The 24,724-nt window shown below is 34.1% G+C and overlaps 1 protein-coding gene across 9 annotated transcripts in view; it reads left to right on the plus strand.

Annotated features, from left to right (window-relative positions):
* Nucleotides 1-24,724, plus strand: part of Epha5 (EPH receptor A5) — a 356,777-nt gene that overhangs the window by 283,361 nt on the left and 48,692 nt on the right. For 5 of the 9 annotated variants that reach the window (XM_052198457.1, XM_052198458.1, XM_052198460.1 and 2 more), the window contains 3 exons: nucleotides 12,433-12,500; nucleotides 13,693-13,818; nucleotides 14,587-14,772. In XM_052198457.1, coding sequence (XP_052054417.1) covers nucleotides 12,433-12,500; nucleotides 13,693-13,818; nucleotides 14,587-14,772 — 380 coding nt within the window. Of the gene's footprint in view, nucleotides 1-3,040; nucleotides 3,107-12,432; nucleotides 12,501-13,692; nucleotides 13,819-14,586; nucleotides 14,773-24,724 lie in introns of all 9 variants that reach the window. The other 4 variants (XM_052198455.1, XM_052198456.1, XM_052198459.1 and 1 more) reach the window with 1 other exon arrangement.

Genomic DNA, 24,724 nt, shown 5'->3' on the forward strand with positions numbered 1-24,724 from the left:
CCATAGTTCCCAGAGATTTTATCAGCTGCTATTTCTAGCACATTTGGAATTTAGTTTCTAAATTATCATCTAGGTTTGAAGGATTTTTCAACCTGTCTTTACTGAACTATTTGTTGATTAAGGAAAACATACATTTTAATGTTACCTGCTGGTATGGTGTCCTCATGGAAAATACATAAATATTTATTTTAACAGACTTGTTTGTGGAGTTGCTTTAGTTATTATCTGCTTCACAGATCCTTAAAACCAAAATCTCAGATTTTTTAAAATAGCTTATGAATACAAGAGACTTCCATTACTAAATCTTTAGAAAATACCTTTTGTGGAAATTTTAAAAAATTACACTGACCCTAAAAATTAAACCAACTATCTGCATCTAGATAGTCGATTTGTTATAATGACCGTGTTATAATGACTACTTAATAGTATATTTGCACATGAATTATGACAATAATCAATTATTATTTGATAAAAAGTGTCTCTTTTTATACTGATTTTAAATGGATTAAAATAATATCTACTTTGCCCAAAAGAGGTCTGTGTCGAGTGAAGTCATATGTATGTACTTTCCCAGTTACCTATTCATGTACTCACCTATCTTGAAGCAAGTCTAAGCAGTACTATCTAAAGGAATGGTCCAAAATAACAGCTGAATACAAGTTTAAGTGCTTTTAATTGTTTTATTAAATTTATCAAAAATAAAGCAAAATTGTAGCAACAGATGAAAAGAATAATAAATTTCAAGAATACAATTTGTAGCATTTTCTTCTAATTATTATTATAGTGAATTGGGAGAAGGATGGGTAGAAGTAAAGGCATTTAATCTAATCCATGCAGCATAATTCTCGGTTTTTATAGTTAAGGGTACTAAATAAAGCATTTGTATTATTGTTAGAGTCATAATGGTTTTGTAGTTGTTTGAACTCTGAATATTGATAATGCCCAATTTTGTTTGGCTGAGGAAGTGTTTCAAAGCACAATTTTAAATGTCTATAAACCTTTTCATGGAGAAATTTGTACATTAGGGGGAAATGACATTACCATTTATCCACTAACATCAACTAAGTAGCTTTGCCTCAATAATTACTACTTAGTTTTATTTATTAAATTGTATTGCATATGTACAATGTGTATATATATGCACGTGTCCTATGATAGTAGGCATAAGTTAAATGATGATCGTATGGTTAATAATGATTATCAAAGAGTATTGTTATTCATTGTAGTTCTATTTGGAAGTAAAATCAATGCAATAAAAGAAATTATCTTCATCTTAAAAACTAACACTATACAATAAATAAGGAAGCAAGCAAGCAAATAAATAAATAAATAAATAAATAAATAAATAAATAATAGATTACAGGTCCACACAGCTCTTGTTTTCACTTTGTAGTATGTATGTCTTCATCAAACTCTCTGCTACATTAGCAGTATCCTTGAAAGAGCCAGACAGAAGCGAGTTAAATGACTGTTCTCAGTGAAACAGTGCAGGACAAAGCGGCAGATAGTCTGGTGTGGGGCCCTGGGTCATTGCCCTTCTACCTGTGATTAGAGGGCTGACACAAGGCAGGAACAGCAGTAAATTTACATGCATGACATTTTAACCATTGGAATTTCTGGAAAACTATGTGGCATGCTATCCAAAAGCAGGAATGGCAGGTCTACTGACATGTCCTGAATTTTTGGTTTTGTCTTGAACTAGTATTTGCTTTGGAAAAATTTAGACACCCAGGACATTAGTATCCTAGTCATAGAATTGGGATAAAGCCACCTCAGACTATTCCTTCAAATACAAATACATTAAAATCTGCCTAAAGAATAAAGTATGTTAATTTTCCTTATGTGTACCTATACATATAATTTATGTTTATCTTAAATATTACAATCATAAGTATTTAGATTTAAAAGAAATAGTATGCTATCAATTTTCTTATTTCAAGCAATAGCTAAATACCCAGACAATTGTCAATACTTAGAATTAATGTATCACGATACTTAGAAGAGGGGAAATGAAAGAAGGAAATAACAGATACGGAACTATATATTCTTGTGTAAAAAATTTCGTTGGTATTATTTTTGGAAATGCTTATCTGTCCACAGGGGCATTTGGAAATATATTAGAGTTTGTATTGATTTTCTTTTTTAAATTTTCATATAAAATGAGATAGAAATGCTTCAAATAAGGTTCAAAATAGGAAGATTTTAATCATAATCCTGGACGTGCTACTGTATGATATCATTACTCAGTCTCATTACAGTTCTCCTGAAATTACTACAAATGCTCTTCAAAAAATAAATGGAAATGGGTGCAGCCAAGCACTAAATCACTTCTTTGCTGCAGTCTGCCGCCGGTGTGTGTGGTTTCAACCAATAAAATCACATTTTATTAGATAATTTACCTTGTGTTTTCAGGCTTTTTCTATCAGTATTTGGAAAATCAAAGTCGTTTTGAGTTTTGCAGCACTCCCTGGAAATGTACGCATTATATATAATTTATTTTTATAGACCTATCAACTCAAATGATACATTTGGGAGTGCATTTTAACATCCAAAAATGGAAATTAAAGTTGTAGGTTCCATAAATCATTTTAGAATTATCTAGAATGATAGTATCAACAAACTATGATAAGTAATTTCTCTGGAATAAGTATCAATGTGTCGAAATGGTAAGACCTTCTTCTCACTCTAAGCATGAGGCTACTGGCAAAATCTGTCATTAAATAAAACTTCTGTACTCAAAGTATAGCCAAGAGAATTCATAAGGAAACAATACTTAATTTTGAACGTTTTTGCATATTATATCGATTGCATATAATTTATACAAATATATTGTCTCTATGTTTCCTTCTGGATAATCATTTTAAGTTAAAAAAAAAAAAGGATACTTAATGACCCTTTGAGAAAATTTTGATTGTATACCTGCAAGAATTTACTCCTTTGAAAGGTAAAGCAGTCCACCGTGTAAAACCCACAGTGTCTTTGTGCTGACGGAGGGAGTGGGACCGCTTCCTTATCTTGGGCTCTCTTGTTTGCCTTTCAGTTGCTGCGATTGTGGCTGTGGGAGGGCTTCTTCCCTGTGCGCTGTTGCCCATCCAAGCCTAATATGGTTAGTGTTCCCTCCCGCTTTACTCCTATGTAATGTCCTCTTCTATGCACTGCATCGAGAATCTCTTTACTCTCTCCATCTTTGTACATCTAACTACTCCGTGAACCAGATACCTGAACTGTGAGAAGTTTAGATAGACCTCATTCTCAGAAGAGACTTCTAAGTAATTTGACAATGGATTATCGCAAATAATATGAGTACAGCAGAGTGGGTCTGCCAAGACCTGTGCTTCTTCTCCAAGGCTCTCCAGTGGTTCTGATTTGAAGTAGAGATTCTGAGGAGTACAGCATCTGTCATATTTAACATGTCACTGTTTTCGTTGTTCCATTCAGTAAACTCCATATCACACATGGAAGTACAATGCTACTTCTGTCCAGGTAAAAATCACCAGCTTTGTCTTTGAGAACCATGGGATGTCCGTAATGTGATCACAGTCTTCGCTCATCATAATTATCATGGTTGCATGTGACGTTGATGAGGACACACAACATGATAATAAATGAGATTGCATTATTTCTGATATTTGAAGTGATATTCCTATTTTGATGCCACTTAAGTAATAATAATTAATAATAATAATAATAATTAGAATCAATGTCCATATTGTATAACTTTAATTATTTGCAAATAAGGAGAAGTTTAATTGATTAGTTGGCGTATAAATTTCATGGTTTAAGATGGGGTAGAAAATTTATTTTCACATTTTGAGGAACTTCTAAATCATAGTGAGATAGATTGTAAAATTATATAGAGAGTATTTTGTTGATTAGATGACTAGAGTCTGAGTCCTCGCATTTGTGTATTCTTTTCCATGGTAGTCAAAGTTGTCAGGAGAAGTCAGTATAAAATTATATATATGCATAAATATGGCTATGTGAATGTGTATGTCGATGCCCATAGAGGCCTGAAGAGGGCACTGTAGCCATTGGTGCTAGTGTTATGGGTGTTGGTGTGACTAGGTGGGTTCTGGGAAATGAGCTCACTTTGCTTGGAGCAAGTGCATTAATCACTGAGTAAAGAGAAGTATTTTAAATTATTACATTTATTATTTGAGAATTATTTATTTTTTTTCCTGATGAGTGAAATTTTTGCGTTGAATGGGGTTTACAGAACTGCATGTCAGGGTGATTTAAAAGAGATCAGTGATCTGAGATAAGAAGAAAAATGAGCATAGATTCCTGCAGTCCGCAGGCCTTTTCCTCAGTCTCTTGAAAATTGTTCATTTGGAAAAAGGTTTGAAGTTACACCACTAAGTTCAGATTTGCTCCCAGTGTTGGAGGTACCGTTCTTCTTAGCATGAGCATTCAGCGACAAACCACAAACAAGTAATTTTGTTTATTTTCTGCTATGCAATGGAAAACAAACAAGAAAACAAACTGACCGTCTAAAGAGACAGAAAAAGGTTCCCAAATTGTGTTTTTTCCCTTACACGTTTGACTACAAAATTTCTCATAAGCAAAATAAGTAGAATGTATTTGGTTAGAAAAACAACATGATTGATACTTTTGCTAACTTTCAAGCAAATCTCACATGTCATTAAACACTTAAGAGTCCATAGGTCAGAAACAAAGTTAAATACAACAAAATACTCAACAGGCATCCCATCATGAGAACACAGCATTGATATATGCGCTCCTATACACAAACATACATGCACAGACACATAAACATGTACTTGTGCACACAACATTCATATACACAGACAAGCATGCTCACACAAACACGTATTCACACATGCATGAACATACACACACCTGCACACACAATTTTTTTTCAATTTTTTTTTCACTTTTGTTGTTGGAAGAATGAAAGTGAGAGTCATGTTCTTCACAGGGGAAAACCGATGATAAAAACTCTTCTTAACATCTTTCACCAAACAATGTTCTGAGTAGGAGGAAAATCAACTTGATTTTTTTTGTGTGTGTGTATGTATGTAAATGTTTGTGTTGCTGTGGAGCAAAATGATGGGTTCAGGTTCACAATAAAATGTTAATTAATACTCATATGTATGGGAGACCTGCATTTGCTAAAATACAATCTGAATTTGTATGTATAGCAATATGAGATTTTTCAGTGGCCATGTGAATAGTTCTCAGTGAATTTTGTCATCTTTCTCACTTGTGAACATAGAGATTTATAGATACTTTAGGTCTTGGAATCTCATTTTTTCCCATTTGAAAGATTATTGTGAGTATATGTGTGGTGATTTTGATCTTAATATTATATGACTCACATAGCTTGTATCTTCCCTTTGAGATATTCCAGTCCTTAGAAATACCTTTAAGTGGATTGAAGAAATACAAGGAGCTACTTGGAGCTAGGTTTAGGTAACCTACTTGTGTAAATAATGATATGAACATTACTGATACAATTTCTTAGTTCTGAAGTAGTGCTATTTTCAATTTTTCAGGGGCTTTGGAGCTTGTGATTTTTTTTCTCTGTCACATAGTTTATCAGGAAAACACAAAGCTTTATTTTCATCATTTTCAAGATGAAATTTGTAAATTCATCTTATTTCAATCCTTGAACTCAAATTATTTTTATCATTACAGCTGATTTTCTTAGTCATGATATCTATAAATACAGCATTAATATTCCTAACACTTTCCTTCTTTAACTAAAATCTACTGTTTGACATAAGCTATTTCTTTGCTATATAGGAAGGTAACTTAAATATCAGAATTTATACCACTCCCAAAATTATTCTGCCCATATAATCCTCAGAATATTGTTTTATCATTGGCTTTTGTCTTTCTTATTTTATCATTATTGGCTAGAGTATAATCATTGCCTCACTTCTTGAAGTGATTTATTCTGTTTTTCAAAAACAATATCAAATTTTAATATAGTATATTTATACTAATTATTCATAAGACATTACAATTTATTGCTGAATAGTTAGATACTTATGCTCCTGCAAAACAACAAATAATTATGGAATATTTATAAATACATATGAAATATAGTAGTTCCTAAGTAGTCATTTCATTAGTACCTTAAATTCAAACCATGTGTGATTCTTGCTTTTACTCCATAGTTTTCACCTTCTTTGTATTTCCACATGCTTCTTCATATGACCTCAGTGGCAAAAGAAAAAAGGCTTTTTGCATTTTGAAGTTAGAGATTTTGTTTTCTTCTTTGTTTTTTATTTATTTTTGTTTTCCAATTACCAATCCTGTGCCTAAAAATCGCCAATGCAAATCAACTTTTGTATTATAGCTGTTTGAGTTAGACACGTGAGAGATGAGTTGTACATAATCCTGTAATGCAAATATTAACAGAAAGGTTAAAATAAAAACAAGGGTCCTGAGTCACGGCTCAGTGATCAAGAGTATATATCATTCTTTCATCATTCATCTATGCTGGGTGGCACACCATGGCCTGTAACTCCAGGTTCAGTAGATGTGATACCTCTAAACTCCCCAGAAATCTGTACTCATGTTTATGTATCTCCAAAAGCTGCACCTACATACACATCATAAGAAAACAAAAGATATGTTAAGATAAAAGAAAAAGAAAGAAAAATCTGAATAGATCATGAATTTCTTGTTGCATCATACATAATCTTAACTTTTCCACATAACTACCTCTTGCTCATATTAACTACATGTTTCCTGGAATAGTAGTAAAATTCATGCAGGAAATTGGAAACTAATACTACTCTATCATGCTTTATAAAATGTATTGATATATTAAAATTCTAAGTGAATTAAATTTTAATTTGTCAGTGATAATAAACTCTAGTTCATCTTTGGATTGTTTAAATCTTGAAAGTGTGCAGTTTTCTCTTACTAGTGATCATAAAGCAATTTCAAGACAAAGTTAACAGAACACTTACAAATTGTGTATGCTAAAATGTTTTGCAAAGGCTTTTTGATAAATTATTCACCATGCCCAACCCGCATAGAAGATTATTTTCCCATGTAGAAGCATTTCTTCTGAGAAATACAGTTAAGAAGTTTCAATCAGGTGATTTTTTTTTTAGTCCTACTCCACACAGGTATTGAGGTCTCTGCATTCCTGTATATATGAGAGAAAAATATGGATAAAATCATATTACCTTCTGCTAATAAGATAACCTAAATATCCAATAAACACCTATTTATGTGCCCTCACTCACTACATGACTGTACATGTAAACATGTTTTCCCATAAAACAAAATTCACCTATGTAGTGTTTCATAGATAAAGCCAAATGTTCATTTTTTTTATTATTTTACAACACTGACTTAACTGAACTCTTAAGTAAAACTTCTTTCCTTAAGTGGATAAAATTCTTCATCATATGTACCCCAACTGAACCTATCAGAATGATCTGTAATGCAGACTGAGCTGGAATAAATTGAACATTAATTAAAAGGTAAGATCCTTATTGTATCAAGAAAAAATGTGGATGCTAAGGTACAAAAAACAGTGATCTGGAAAATATCATCCTAAGTGAGGTAACCCAGTCACAAAAGAATACACATGGAATGCAATGTCTGATAAGTGGATATTAATTAGCCCAGAAGCCCTGAATACCCAAGGCACAAATTGCATAACAAATAACGCCCATGAAGAAGTATGGAGAAGGTCCTGATCCTGGAAAGGATTGATCTAGCATTGGAGGGGAATATAAGGACAGAGGAAAAAAAAGGAGGGAGGTGATTGGAGAATGGATGGAGAGAAGAAGGTTTATGGGACATATGGGGAGGGGGATACGGGAGAGGGGAAATCATTTGGAATGTAAACAAAGAATATAGAAAATAAAAATATTAAAAAAAAAAGAAAGAAAATACTTTAACTTAACTTTAACTCATAGTGGTGGTCCAGGCCTTTAATATTACTAGCGCCCTGGAGGCAGAGGTGAGTGGACTTTTGTGAGCTTTAGGCCAGCTTGCTTACCATAGAAAATTTTAGGCCAGCAAGCTCTTATGCAGTGATACCTTGTTTTATAAGACTAGATTGTGTAGTTTCTATGAGCAAGACAAAAAATTCTAATGCTGCTGCACATTTTTGGGTTTACAAAAGTTTTACTGTAAATATCAACAAAGGCACATTATAATTAACCCACAAAACAGAAGAATAAGAAAGAGATGTCTGTTTTCATATGACAATCTCATACATATCATCAATTTTTTAAAAATCCCTGAATTCAAACTATCCTTCCTTCCACTATTGTATTCCATGCAACATTACTTCATTCAAAAAAGTAATGTATTACTATAGATTAAGATAATAGGATACTACAGTTTTATAAAAGACTGTTCTTAGAGCCAGTATTTATGCTTTATCTTGGCTACATTATTTATTAACCATTTCATCATTAGCCACAAGAATGCCATAACAAACCACCAATTCTGTGTATTGCTCAGTATTCTGGAGTGTATTACATTTATATCCCAAATTTATCATCAAATGTAAATTTATACCCTGAAATAAATTATTCGCTGATACCTCCAGCTCTACATAGATGAGTGTTTACCTCTTCAGGGATTTTCTAAAGACCAAATACTAATCTAATGACTGGGACCATATTTTCAAGAACAGTATTCCTATTCCCAAAGTTATATCACCTTGTTTCTTAGGATGGGTAAGGAAAACAGTTAATTACTTTCTAAATTTACATAGGGTTGTGACTATATTTATATGTCAAGCACCTCTCTGGCAGTTTGAATTAGTGCTAATTAATTAATAGAAATTAGGCTTTTATATCATATCATATCTTATGTCATTACAGAAAGAAAATACTTTTCTTGAGAAACAAGTTAGTACATCAACAGAGGGCTTCTTTCAAAACAAACAGTCCATAAACTTCTAGCACAATCATTTTAAACCTCATCAAATTACCATGTTATATGAAGGAACGTAAAATCTTTTTTGTTCAAGGAAAGTGATATTTTGAAAACATGGAAGGAATAGTTTGTGTGCAATGTGAAGTATCCATGGACTGTTTGACTGGTTAAAATGATCTATTTGGAGCAGGTAGGGAAGAAGATATTAGCTGAACATGCTTCTATGCAAAGCCTTGTTAATGAGGCTGAACAACTGGAGTGTCTGCCTCTGCCAACTGCGCTTTCACCGGCTGTGTCTTGTTGAAGATTGGTTTAATGATACTTTAGGGGCTCCAGAACTTAATTTTACATGTTAATGTGACACGCAATGTATATGTTACAGAGCTCCCGAGACACTCACAGTCTAAAACAACCCCTTTCTATTACCCCCCTGACTCTAACCTCTAGAAAATAAAATGTAAACCCACTCCTCACCAAAGTATTCCCAGATGTTTTTGAAGATGATTCTGAAGTTTTATTTCCTCTTTCATATGAAGGGTTTGCATTTTATTTAAATATCTATAAGGTTTATTTAACAGTAAAGGTTATTGAAGATGTAGTTTGAAAGCTTATTTTAATGTATTTACTTTTCAAGTGGGAGTCTTGAGAATGGAAATGGACCCTTGTTTGCAGAGGTAAACGGGAAGGACACGACACAAAGCCTTTTAGGTTTCCCTAGAATTCCCACACTAAAGTCTTTGCCAATATTATTTAGATAACAAAAGTCTCAAGATAAATTTATGTGATTGTGTTTAGAGCATTGTTGATAAGAAATAACAATGACTGCTCTCCTGAGTCACATTAGAGACAAAAAGGCATGCAACACCTAGCAAAGTAGGAGCAACATAGTGAAATAGCACGTGCTATCTGGAATGGACAAAATTCTATTGTCAATGCAATTTTGTCTATTTGTTTCTTCATTTTTCTATCTACCTCACTGTGATGAGCTGTTTCAAGTCTTAAGGGTGCTTCAGGAAGGAAGGAATGAAGCAAGTGTTAGTATTAAGGTTAAAAAAATACATTGATTCACTAGAGTGTTCTTTTCTAAAAAAAAATATATATATATATATATATATATATATACTTTTTAAAAAACAATATTTATTTAATTCATTACCTTTTGTTTTCCCAAAATGCATAGGGTTAATATACAATTTAATTTTAGTACCTTAATATAATACAGGTAGCTGTAGTTTTTAAAATTTGACACTAGATGTACTATGTTTATCATTGTGTTATATCTGTTTAATACAAAACTAACTACATATTTTATATTAAAATACTTGAATATGTTTTGAATAATCTCATATACAAAACCAAAGTGCAATTTTGGTATAGACCTATTTAAAATTGTACCTATATCACACAATAACTGTCAGGAAATTTGTAATGGAATAATTAGTCATTCTGGTTGTACTTTTTAATGCAATAATTAATGAAACTTTTATCTCATTCAGTTTTGTGGTGGGATCTTATGAATAGAAAAATCACTTCTTTTGAGTTTCACTAAAAATAATTTAAATATTTTCATATTTTCTGGCTGTCTAATGTTATATAGTTAATCATGTACCACATCAATTCGGTATTCATCAGCATAGTCATCTTCCAAATACCTGTCATTGTGTAAGCACAATCAAAGCATCATCCAGTCATTCATGTATTCATTCATCAATGTAAAAATATGTTGAATGCCAACTCCGAATCAGATACTGGTCTACTGATGAAATTTGTAAATGAATACTAATTCCTGTCATATAAGTTCTGACAAATAGTAAAATTACTGAAGTAAAATCATTCTAAATGAAGGTATTGCACTAGAGTGTGAGAATCACATTACGAGATAGTGACCTACCTATAATTGGGATTTCAGGGGGAATATAAAAAGCAAGTCTTAAAAAGGCAATCAAAATTTGGACACTTTTGGAGAATATACTTAAAAAGGAATCAATAAGAGCAAATGTGTGAAAACATGCAGAACTCTCTTAGAGATTTTATATTATGTTGCAGTCAAATGAAAGCAAATTTTAGGAAAAGATACAGAATATTGTTATTAATTTATTTTATATTAATGACAACAGTAGGAAGATAATTCCGTGGAATAATATCTTTAGTGTGTTTTGGCAATATGAATATCTAGTACGCTTTGGAGGGTCAGAGTACAGGGTGGGCACATATCTTTAATCTTAGCTCTCTGGAGGCAGAAACAGGAGGATTTCTGTGAGTTAGTTGTTAGTCTGGACGACATAGTGAGCTCCAGGACAGCAGGAATCCATAGAAAAACACTGCTGATTAAACCAAAATAAATCAAGAGAGATTAGCTAGTACACTTTAGGAAATAAGCTATGGAATAGACAGATGCTGTTCTGGAGGCACAGACATCCAGATAATAAATGAAAGTCTGTTAATGATGTAGTGGAAGAAATGCTGAGGAGACAGGTCTTAAGATGTGTATCATAAAGATCTTGGAACAACTGAGTCATAGTAAAGAACATAAGGTTAATGTTCAAATTTTAAGGGACAAGGTCATTTTAGTATTAGTCACAGAAAATGGATGAGAATGATGGGAAAAATAGAAAGAAATACAGAGGTTTTCTGTTAAGCTTAATGAGTTTGATAGGCCCTAGAATACCTCTATAAAAGCAATATATAAGAAGTGAGAATAGATCTTTCCAAGAACTTAATCCAGAGCTGTTAAATGAATGAGTGAAAATGGATGGATAGAATGAAAACTATCCTTTTATAAATCTTGAGAGAAGAGAGAAACATCAAGGAAAAAGAATCAATTAAGATTGTTTGACAATTGATATGAAGAAAAGTAATATATAGTCACAAAATAGGAAGTTGTCATTTACAAGCTTTAGATGATGTTAGAATGAGAGAACTTTTCAACCACTTGCAAATTATTGGCTACATGATCAATGCAAGAGATTAATATCTGGGGGGTTGGAGATAAGAGGCAACCTGTGTTTCTATTTAATAACATAATTATGTTAGTAAATATGATTGAAAAGAATTATTAAAGCAGCTATGGTAAGGATCAAGTTAGTGGAAAGAGGATACACACACACATATAAGTATATATATATATATATATATATATATATATATATATATATATACACACATACATACATCTGGTATCTGGGAGGGTGCTCAAGGTAGAAGACCATGAACAAGAGGAAATGTTGAGCAATTAAAGCCGGAAAATGTAGTGGCAAATTAGCTGAAAATAAATGAAAGAGAGAATAGAAGATGCCTGGTGTGTGGTATATTAGGTAATGACCTTAACAATAGGCTTAGATGGCTTGAGATAGTATAATCTAGATAACATGATTTGCTGGGCACCAAAAAATAGCACCTCAAAAAGTGAGTTCCATTAAAAATGAGTGTTGTTCTCATTTCTTAGTACTGGCAAGGAAATTTGAGAAACGCCGATTGCATTTGCTGCTCCTGGGGAGATGTGATTGATTCGCCATGTTTAGATGTGGCTAACTGCAGCTCACTTTGTTCTAGGCGGTGTGGCTACAGCAAAGCAAAGCAGGATCCAGAAGAGGAAAAGATGCACTTTCATAATGGGCACAGTAAGCAAATTGTGCAAAATAAAAGCAAGAGATACTATTATTATGATGACTGCTGTTCAGGTTAGACAATTTGTAGTAATTGACTAAACGCATTGCCTATAAAACAAGCAAGTACTTCTTGCATCAATATCTCATGGCTTTGGGTACCCTCTGACTGGTTTAATTGGTTCTAAAACAAATATTTCCATTACGATCATTAAAATAAAATGCCTTGTTTATTATAAAAATGCCATTGTATGTCAAATGAACATTTTAAGTGGACTCCAAATTCCATAGAGTATGATTGAAAATCTCATTAAATAATGGTATCAGGTCTGATGAATGAAAGTTTTGCAGCTGCTTCTGTTCTGTGGGATTGTAATAGGAATTTCCTGCTGAACAGAGACTCTCTGTCAGCAGTCTTGATTTAAATGACCTGAAAGAAACCAAATTCTAAAAGATATGTATGGAATCCCATTTCAATAAGAAGCTTAAAAATACATTTCAGAGAGCATTAATTATAGTATTTTAATATGTTTACTTTTCTGTAAGTGGTACATAACATGAGTCAATTGGAAATATGTATGGAGGCAGAGATATTTCACTTCATTCAGTCTACCAGGACAATGCATAACATTGAAAGCATGGCATCCACTTTATAGTCCTGTGTTTGCTATCCATCTTTGAAACGGCATCCTAGTGTGAATATTGGTAGCTAGGACTCAGGTAATATACACATCTATGGGAACAGACCCAGAGTGAGAAGTAGAAGTTCTGATTTCCTCTTGACTTCTCCAGAAGTATATATATAGAAGTTGCTTTAAATGGTCTTTTAAAGTCACAAATAATGATTTGTTACAATATCATAAAACATGACTCTATAGACCATACCAGCAAATGAGCCATTATTTTCTTGCCTTCTTCAGTAATCACAATGTTCTCCTTATGTATCCAAGTCCCACTCTCTGAACAGTATCGCGAAATATGTTTACACAAATGTGCAATCATATATACATTTTATGTACAGAAACATCCACATTTTAAGTTGTAAAAGAAGATAACCGTGTATATAAACATTATAAATCAGGAAAAAGCATGCTCTTGCAACTCAACCATTTTTGGAAGTAAAGGAGTTCGGTCAAACTTGCCTGCTCACAAATTCATAATTAAGCACGGCCATCTTTACTACAGTAACACTCATGTACTGTTACAGTTAAACTGCCTGGAGTAAGAACCTACATTGATCCACACACGTATGAAGACCCCAACCAAGCTGTTCATGAATTTGCCAAGGAGATTGAAGCTTCATGCATCACCATCGAGAGAGTCATCGGTGCAGGTATGAGGATGTCTAAAATCTGACTTTTGAGCTTTGTTTGTGCTACAGAATATAATACATCAATGTCTTGCTCTCCAATAGCATATCATTAACCTTTTGTAATTGACTTTCAAAATTGTCTGTAACTCATTTCACCTCTCAATGCCATCTTCTGTGTAGTTGATATTTCAATGAGCAAATGTCTGTCTTAGTAAAGAGTCTTTGCCCATATAGCCCATATCTATCTATCTCTATCTCTATCTCTATCTCTATCTCTATCTCTATCTCTATCTCTATCTCTATCTAATCTATATCTATCTATATTATCTATATTATCTATATCATATATATATATATATGATCTGTAATACTGAAAATTATTTGCTCTGTTCAATTCATCTTGATCATGTGTTTACACAATTGAATTAATCTTTGTCTTATTCCCTTTTCTTTTTTTATCATCAGTAGTAGGTCCTGGTAGACTATGGTGGAAGAAAAACCAAAATGAAGTATAGTCAGTTTTTGTTTTTAATTTCTATGTAATGCTACCATTTGGATTGTTTAGTTTAAATTAGTAAGCCCTAATGTGTCTTTGGATCACATACATAAGATATTTCTAAATGTGACATTTACATTTGTTAATACTACTGTGGATATTTGGTTTCACTTTTAATTTTCTTTCTTCCATCTGAACCTTAATGCTTCACAAGTTTATAGTTTTGCTAGAAGTTTTATTAAAATAAGAATTCTACATGAGTTTATACAGTGTTCTTCCATCTCTATAACAAGGTGAATTTGGTGAAGTTTGTAGTGGACGTTTGAAACTACCCGGAAAAAGAGAATTACCTGTGGCTATCAAAACTCTTAAAGTAGGCTATACTGAAAAGCAGCGCAGAGATTTCCTGGGTGAAGCAAGCATCATGGGGCAGTTTGATCATCCAAACATCATCCATCTAGAAGGCGTTGTGACTAAAAGTAAGTAGAGTCACACTGTTTGTGTGTGTGTGTGTGTGTGTGTGTGTGTATGTGTGTGTGTGTGTGTCTGTGCGCTCACTTGTGTAATATACATCATAGCTATCTGTTTAAATCTTTGTGGCTTCTACATAAGTGGTTCTCCACCTTCCTAATGTTGCTACTCTAATATAGTTCTCCATGTTGCAGATATCCACAACCTTAAGATTATTTTTCTTGTTACTTCATAACTCTAATTTTTCTAGTTATGAATTTCAGTGCAAAGATTTGTGTTTTCTGCCAGTCTTAAATGACCCTTGTGATCAGTGCTCACAGATTGAGAACTGCTGCTCTACATTAAAAGAACTGGCCAAACAAAAGTATTAATTTCTCAAATAGTTCAATTTTTTCCTATATGTAGCAAATTTTTCTTAAAGATGGTAACAACTGCAAATTTTCATTTCATAAAATGTATATTCATTTACCAAAAACTCACTGCCAAAAACAAAATAGAAGACAAAATTATATTGAGTAAAACAATAACAAAATAAAATAGATTAAGCTTTTTAATAGTAGTTATTTATGCAATCATTGAATTTTTAGTTGTGAGCCTAGGCTTCATTCAGCAGCTGAGTGATCTCGTAGGACCTGTTTCTGTAATATTTATTTATTTAGTTTTGTGCTACTGGGAATTAATTGTTCTCATCAATAGCCTCAAAAAATCCTTAAGGATTAATTTGTTTTTAATTAAAGGAAATACAGCTTTAATTCAGAATTACCAGAAGTTTACATTCTATTTAAATATTTGTTAGCATCTTACAAACATATTGTTGTAGTGTGCCTCTCTGTAAAGGATTTCAAATATTTTAATCTTCAGTTGCTCAATAAAGACGTTAACTGATAATCCACTAGTCAAGGAATGATTTTCTTCTATCTTATTTTGTCATAAGGCACATAATTTATAGCTTGTAATGATAAAAGTCTGCTCAGAGAACTCTCTTTGATATGACATGCATATGTCAGGTATATCAATAATTCTGAATACACACAGGTAGGGGAAAATGAATGAATGAATGAATGAATGAGAATCAAATGAATATAATAATAAAAATGTATGGCTCTGTAGTCAGTGAGTACTTCCTTGGGCAATGCTGCCATGAGTTTTTTGTTGTTGTTTGTCTGTTTGTTTTTGGTTTTGGTGTTGTTTTTTTGAGACAGGGTTTCTCTGTATAGCCCTGGATGTCCTGGAACTCACTCTATAGACCAGGCTGGCCAGGAACACAGAAATCCACCTGCCTCTGCCTCCTGAGTGCTGCAATTAAAGGCATGCACCATCACTGCCCAGCACCTGTTTTACCTGTACTATGTCATTTACTATGTACTATGTACTATGTCATGTACTATGTACCTTTACTGCTGGGTTCCAATGTACCTTGATCTATCTCATTGATGGGTATTATATAATTTAAATTATAGACACTACTTTAATTCTTAAAAAGAATAGACATGTGACCAATAAAATGCTAGACACTCTTTTAAAAATTCTCACTGCCACAGTAACTTCTGCTTAATAATTTCAGAAACATCAAGTGTATATTTGAAGATTGTCCAAAGTTACACATGCCACTCTGTATTTAAAGAAAGCCTTTAAGCCTCTCAACCTCCAGATTTTTTTTTAGGATTTTCATTGCATGTTTCAGCTGGCCTTGTCCTTTCAGTGCACATGCAGTGTTTTTATCCTGTGCTACATGTGTCATATATCTGCTTTCTCAGAGTCCCAAGTTCTCCTCTCACTAAAAAAAATATGAGTTAAACTATAAACCTAAAGTATTTCCTAACAGGGTAGAACTACTTGTACTTTGTATTTGGCTCTGAATATTTTGCCTTTTTTCCCCTGCAATATACACCTCACATTCATTGTCTTCACAATTCCTTCAAATTCCACAAATCATGTGACACAGTCACTCCTCTGTCAACCTCCCTGTGATTTGCTGGTCATTCCAGTGTTATCAAGATGATCTACAATGCCCCCTTATTTGGTCCAAAACTCTTCTTAAAATCTTCCAATTAACTTTCTTATATTTGATACAGTTTTTAGTTCTCGAGCCAAACTGAGAGCTGTCCTCAGAGAAGATAGGTAATGTACTGGGTATTTAAGTAAATCTATCTTATGTAAATCTGTTTCAAAAGAGCCACTTTATTTAAACACCTGGCGCCTCACTATCATACAAGGAAGTTAAACAATACCTACCTCTAGTGATAGTTAGCCATAGCGACTGTAATAATGTCCTTTTGTGTATTTGGTTAGTAAATATGTGTGATCTAAAATTGTATTACCGAAAGACATATTTACATGTATTAAAATAATCATGTTTCAGAGTAGTAGTTGATGCTCCAAATTATAAGATATATTCACATGCTTTTACACATTCTTGACTTATTGTAGACCATCTTTATACAGCAGTGTACTGAGGGACTTAACACACACAACTTCCTATAATAAAACAGGCAAATTTATCATATATTTTTATGCTAATGCCGAACTCAACAAATGATCTTATGCAGATTATGATTTCTATTCTAAAAAATGACACTGCAGAGAAGATAGTTTTCAATTTTCATTCTCTTAATGAAATATTCTGCTTGATGTTGCTACCCAAAGGAAGTCTGTGTATTAAGAAAGCAAATGTAAAAGCTGAAAATAATGTCTTTGGTTTCAACTTTGTGATCTGTGTGAGCAGAAACTGTATTTCTCTCTCTCTCTTTTTTTAAATGCAGCTCTTGATGTTCAACTTAGGAAGTCTTCAACTTGTTTTCAATTTACCATGTTGCGACTTACTTTATTTGTGTCCTTAATTTCATGCTCTCTGATCTGATGCTAATTTATTCAGCAATTATTCTCAACCTGCAGCACACAGATAATGAGACATAAGTGCAACCAACTCTTGTGATTTTTCTGATTGAAGCTGAAGCGGGGAGTGTGGAGTAGCACCCCATGAGTGATGTCATTGCGAGCCTTCTCTTTTATACTTGTGCTGCAGGTGACAAGAGATTAACAACCCATATGGATTCCTTCTGTGATGTTTTGTCATGAAATTGTATATATTATTGTATGTATAATATATATGATATATAACATATATAAGAAAAGTCTTTAAGAATCCCATAGGTTTCAGCTTAATTGACTAATTTGCAGTACAAGACACTTTGGTGGGTATACACAGTGGCAATTTTTACTATTTAATGAAGTCCCAGAAAAAAATAAAATAAAGACATAAATTATGTTTTTTTTCATAGTGTTAGAAAACTTACCTCTTTCCATTGTGTGTATATTCATGAGGGAAACTGTCCTTGTACATGTATGCATGCATGAAGGTGATGAGCGGAGGTCAGCCTGAGATGCTGTTTCTCAGGGACCACTCACTCCCTTTGCCCTGTTTTGTTTTGTTTCCTTGTTTCCTCTTAGACAGACTATCTCACTGACTCAGAACACACCATGCAAGCTAGACAGGGCTGCCAGTGAGCTTCTGAGATACTCCCCTCCTGTCTTCATCTGCTGCACTCCTGCAGATACAAATGCAAACCACTCTGCGTGTTTTGTGTTTTGAAAATCCAATTCAGTCCAAATGACGGCAGAAGAATCAATTTTCTCTTACTGAGCCAAGTCACCATCCTACCTGCTTAGTTAACTTTCTTTCCATGGGCTGAGTAGGTGACTTGGTCAATGAATTACTCACCAGGCAAAGATGAGAACCTAACATCAGCCTCCAGCTGTCATCTAAAAGCTCTAGCATAATGCTATCCATTTGCAATTCCAATGATAGGTAGGTAGAGATGCCAAGATCTCCGGGACTCACTGGCCAGACAGTGTAATAAGAGACTTGTTTCCTGATTCATGATATTCTGCCTGAAGTTGACATATGGTCTTCACACACAGAGCCACATATGTGTTTGTTGATGTTCAGAAGCATATCACATGCGCAATTTTCCTACTGGTAGAAAATTCTACAGTCTTAAGAAAGGAACAGAAGTTTCTATTGAGCCAAAACATTTTATAGTTTTATTTGTTAATTAAAATAATATAGAAATACATTCACTTCTATTACAAAAATGGACAAATTTAACCAAATATTGGAATAACTTTAAAGTGTTAATTGCATTACCTTCCTAAGATGAGATACTCAGATTTATTGACAATTAATCAATAACGCGTTCTGAAAATGTTGATGGACTAGAAATATTATCATTATGATCTTTCACGTTTTATTCCTTTCTTAGAGGATGATTTTTTTAAATAATATGAATTTTGTTCCTTTTTTGAGTTTCACATGATGATTCAGTCCAGATATATCCCCACACTTATCCAGCCCCCATTTCTCCTGAATCCTCAATTTCACATCTCACTTATTTACCTAGTTTTCTTTTTCTTGGAAGAGACAGTCTCACAGCACATGTCCTTGGTCCTACGTCCTTTCAAAAGGCTTCTACCATGATGTTGCCTGCTGCTTATATGGGAGGGCTGCGACATGAATGTATGACTTGGGGACTAGTTCCACAATCAGCTCTTTTCACTTCTGCAAATCTAGCCATTCTGAATTCTTAATGCTAATTCTCTTCTGAAAATGGAAGCTTCATCAATTCAGGTCGAAAGTAACACTGAACTGTGGCTATGAGGACGGATATTTAGAATACACTTAGAGATTATACTGGTTTAAGAAAGTGGTGATAGATGAAATCTTAGGGCTGTTTTGATTTGCATTTCCCTAATGACTAATGAAGTTGAGCATTTTTTAAGATGCTTCTCCGCCATCCGAAGTTCTTCAGGTGAGAATTTTTTGTTTAACTCTGTACCCCACTTTTTAATAGGGTTGTTCGGTTTTCTGGAGTCTAACTTCTTGAGTTCTTTATATATATTGGATATTAGCCCTCTATCTGATGTAGGATTGGTGAAGATCTTTTCCCAATTTGTTGGTTGCCAATTTGTCCTCTTGATGGTGTCCTTTGCCTTACAGAAACTTTGTAATTTTATGAGGTCCCATTTGTCAATTCTTGCTCTTAGAGCATACGCTATTGGTGTTCTGTTCAGAAACTTTCTCCCTGTACCGATGTCCTCAAGGGTCTTCCCCAGTTTCTTTTCTATTAGCTTCAGAGTGTCTGGCTTTATGTGGAGGTCCTTGATCCATTTGGATTTGAGCTTAGTACAAGGAGACAAGGATGGATCAATTCGCATTCTTCTGCATGCTGACCTCCAGTTGACCCAGCACCATTTGTTGAAAAGGCTATCTTTTTTCCATTGGATGTTTTCAGCCTCTTTGTCGAGGATCAAGTGGCCATAGGTGTGTGGGTTCATTTCTGGATCTTCAATCCTGTTCCATTGATCCTCCTGCCTGTCACTGTACCAATACCATGCAGTTTTTAACACTATTGCTCTGTAGTATTGCTTGAGGTCAGGGATACTAGTCAGAATGGCTAAGATTAAAAATTCAGGAGACAGCAGGTGTTGGAGAGGGTGTGGAGAAAGAGGAACACTCCTCCACTGCTGGTGGGGTTGCAAATTGGTACAACCACTCTGGAAAGCAGTCTGGCGGTTCCTCCGAAAACTGGGCACCTTACTTCCAGAAGATCCTGCTATACCACTCCTGGGCACATACCCAGAGGATTCCCCACCATGTAATAAGGATACATGCTCTACTATGTTCATAGCAGCCCTATTTATAATTGCCAGATGCTGGAAAGAACCCAGGTATCCCTCAACAGAAGAGTGGATGCAAAAAATATGGTATATCTACACAATGGAGTACTATTCAGCCATTAGAAACAATGAATTCATGAAATTCTTAGGCAAATGGATGGAGCTAGAGAACATCATACTAAGTGAGGTAACCCAGACTCAAAAGGTGAATCATGGTATGCACTCACTAATAAGTGGATATTAACCTAGAAAACTGGAATACCCAAAACATAATCCACACATCAAATGAGGTACAAGAAGAAAGAAGGAGTGGCCCCTGGTTCTGGAAAGACTCAGTGAAACAGTATTTGGCAAAACCAGAACGGGGAAGTGGGAAGGGGTGGGTGGGAGGACAGGGGAAGTGAAGGGGGCTTACGGGACTTTCATGGAGTGGGGGGCTAGAAAAGGGGAAATCATTTGAAATGTAAATAAATTATATCGAATAAAAAATTATACAAAAAAAAAAAAAAGAAAAGAAAGTGGTGATAGTAGATTCTCCTCAAGGGTCCTTGGCCTCAAGATGGTAGCTGAGAAAATTTATATTTCCAGGCATGATTCATTCCTTTGGGAGTGGTATGAACCCCAATATCATGGGCTTTTGATTAGCCACCCCCAGATATAAGTGCCACTGTTTCGCACATTGGAGTATCTTTCATTGTTGGCCATTGTGATTGAGGTTGGAGCTGGGAAGGACTTAGGCTTGCTTACTGTTGTCTCCACATTGTGCCTGACTCCTATCAATACAATTAGAGGTAATCCTAAGAAAAAGTTTTTCTTAGGATTTCTGGTCAAATCCAAAGTTATTCCTTCAAGCGCTATGTCTGAGCAATGTGGTTTCTTCAGCAAGAGGGTCTTAGATAATTTTTAGACCCTCATTTCTATTTTAATTCATGCTATTACAACAGGCTTCAAGATATTCTTTTTTATTTTTCTACAAAAACTTTATTTTTTAACTTATTAATAATATTTTATTGGACATTTTATTTATTTACCTTTAGAATGTTAATCCCTTTCCCAGTGGTTTCCCTTCTGCAAAACCCCTATCCCATCCTCCCTCCCCCTGCTTATATGAGGGTGCTCCCCCACACCCACACCCACTTCTACCTCATAGCTTTGGCAGTTTCACAGCAAAGTCCGCCCATCTGTTGCCCTCAGACTTTATTCAACACTGCTTTTCATACTGTTATGTTTCAGTAGCGACAAGCGAACACCTTGATTACAATGCACACTTAACTTGATGAAACTATGCTGTACTTACATGCTCCCGCACATTCTCTGAGGAAACTCTACATAATTATTTTGCCCTTTCCTGTTACTTTTTTCAGTAGCTTCACTTTCATTCGCCCTCCAATTTTAATTCACCTTGTCCTTCTGGATGAGATCATAGTCATCCATCCATTTATCGGCACTCTTCCTTCACTCCGGAATGTCTGCATGGCAACAGGTTGATACTCCAGGATCCAGATTAGCGTGTGGGCTCAGAGGGCAAGCTGCAAAGAAAAGGAGCTCTTACACGGTTTCATTTGCATGTTCCCAATCAAAGCCCAGCCTTACAGACATTTCTCACATTTACAAAAGGAAGAGCTCCCAGCCAGAGGCAGTCCTATAAATGGCAGCAGCGTTTCTTGGCACTTGTTCTCGCTGTACCTTGTACTATATTTACATTTGCACCTGGTTTATCACCTTTACGACACAGCGAGCTACTTCAGATGGCTGTATTTATAAACCCTTGTATCTATCACAGGGATAAACACACTGAGTACTTCTAAGAACTCACATGAAGGATAAACCATTAGAATGTATAAAGAATAAAATATGTACTACACATGGTAGCATTAGGAGTTAAGCTACATATCAGGTATGCACTTAGGGACAGATGAGAATAAAAAAAAACATAAATATAATTCAAAAATGTGCTTAATTGATTTTATATTCAAAGATTCAAGAAATGGACTATTAAATGTTACAGGAAAAAGCCAGAGAATGTAGCCATCCACTGAGGCTCAAGTTTGGTTCTCAGAAGATGATCTTTGCTTGAGTACAAAAGGCTCAAAACTGAAAGCATGCTACAGTTTAGATTCCTATAGGGTAAAACTCTGCACACTATGTATTATATTTGGCCTAAAAAAGAAAATACATCAATAATCAAATCCTATCATCATTCAGTATATGAAAGAATGACTAAATTCAAATTATGTAAATATGTGCAACTAATCAAAAGAATGCATTTCACATTGTTTTTTTCTGGGACCTGGAGGTAGGTTAGTTAGTAAGACTTGCCTTGTCAGTCAGCATGAGAATTGAAATTTAGTTCCCAGTACCCACTTACATACTGTGGCCTGGTGGTCTGTAGCAGATATCCAAACACCGTGGAAGAGGACACAGGCAGATGTTGTGTAATTACTGCCCAGAATACCCCAACCTATCTTTGATATGGTACTATTTTTGTCTTTTTTTTTTTTTTGATAGATGCAGTCATTGAAGAAATACATGCAGAATAACATTTAAAAAATAAGAACAGATACTCTTTTTAAAGGGATTTAAGTTCTGATCCTTTAGGAAAAAAAATAATTTGTAAAAATAGATAATAGCTAAATCACAAATCATTGTTAGAAAGGACTGATTTTAAGTCACAAGAGTTTCATTATTAAACAGTTTTACTGGATTTGAGGTTTTAAATTCTATACCCTCTGTAAAAAGTCATTATAATTAGAACCAAACTCATTTCATAATTTATTAATATCCAACTTCTGCAAAGTCAAGACAAACAAGGTATTTATATCTTGAGCATGACCAATTTTTAGAATATTTATGCTAACACCAATACTTAAATGTCCTTTAATAGAAAGTTTTAAAGTAAGAAAAAAAAAGGAAGTTTTAAATTATTTCTTTAAAATATTATCATTTGATCTCTGAGGCTTTGTTTATTTAATATTTACAGTGTTAAAATGTCCACCCGTCTTTCTAACTAGCTATTCTGTAGCTTGCTAGTTTGTTTTCTTGCTTTGTTGTTGCTCTGTTTGCTTTTCTCTGACAATAAAGATTATCTATTTCTATTATGGGAAAACTACCTTACTTTTTGGTTGGCAGTGATCATTAATACTTAAGTGGCTCTATCTACGTTAGCCTTAGTTTTTCTTAAGGTTAACCTTAGTTTTTCTTAAGGTTAAAATAAAATCATTTTCAAACTGTTAGGTGTCAGTACACAGAATTGAGTTCAACCCAAATACTGTGGAACAATAAAGTGAAACTGTAGATATATAGCCATAGACAGGGCATATATTGAGTTCTTTGCCACTTAGAAAGTATTTCTAAAATAATCCCTGTAATGTTTGTGTTCTGTTGAATTATGATGCCTCTAAATGAAAGGCTCTCTAATAGCCTGAGGTGGTGTCAGTGTTTATTGATGAGCTAATGGCTTCATAAAATCAGATAGTATAAACACAAGCAATGTAAGTCCCGATTTAACTACAGATTTGTGATGTTGCCTTGGTTAATGTTTCTCAGAACTGAAACTTGCCTCTTGGGTTATTGTTCAACTATAGGATCTATTTCAATTGACTTCACTAGGGACACATATTTTCCATTTCTAACAAGATTATAGGCTGTGCCTCTGCTACTTCTCATGGTCCACACCGTGAGAAACAAGAACTGCACCGAGATTTCTTTAAGTAACTTTGGCATATGGGTTACAAGATTGCATAATGGAGAAAGTATTATTCTACCTTTCTTAAAGATGGATAGTAAATTTTAGCATATACACACATACATACATACATAAACATAGACAAATACACACACAAACCACACACACACAAACACACACACACAGACACACCCCACAGAATCCAAGCATGCTTTCTGTCATCAGGAATTCTAGATTTACAAAACTGAATCAAGTACAATCATAAATATGAGGTCAGCATGCTAGAGAGCAAGTTCTAGTAGAGCTAATGTACAAAATGATACCCAACCCTATTCTCAAAACAAAGAAAACAAAATAAAATAAGCAAAGATCAAACAATGAACAAATTCATTTTGTGATATAATTAAAAGCGTGTACTGTGAGATATACCCTACCAACCCCCCTAAAACTAGCTCATTATCATTAACAAAATTCAGTGCAAATGATGTCTTGAACTTCCATAAATAATCCCTGCACAAATCAAAACTGAATAGCAAGTCCTACTTTCTTCTTCTCCTATCCCTTCATAAAAGCAAACTACATTTCCATTCTTACATGTA

Source organism: Apodemus sylvaticus, chromosome 11 (genome assembly GCF_947179515.1).
Source record: "Apodemus sylvaticus chromosome 11, mApoSyl1.1, whole genome shotgun sequence".
NCBI classification, from domain to species: domain Eukaryota; kingdom Metazoa; phylum Chordata; class Mammalia; order Rodentia; family Muridae; genus Apodemus; species Apodemus sylvaticus.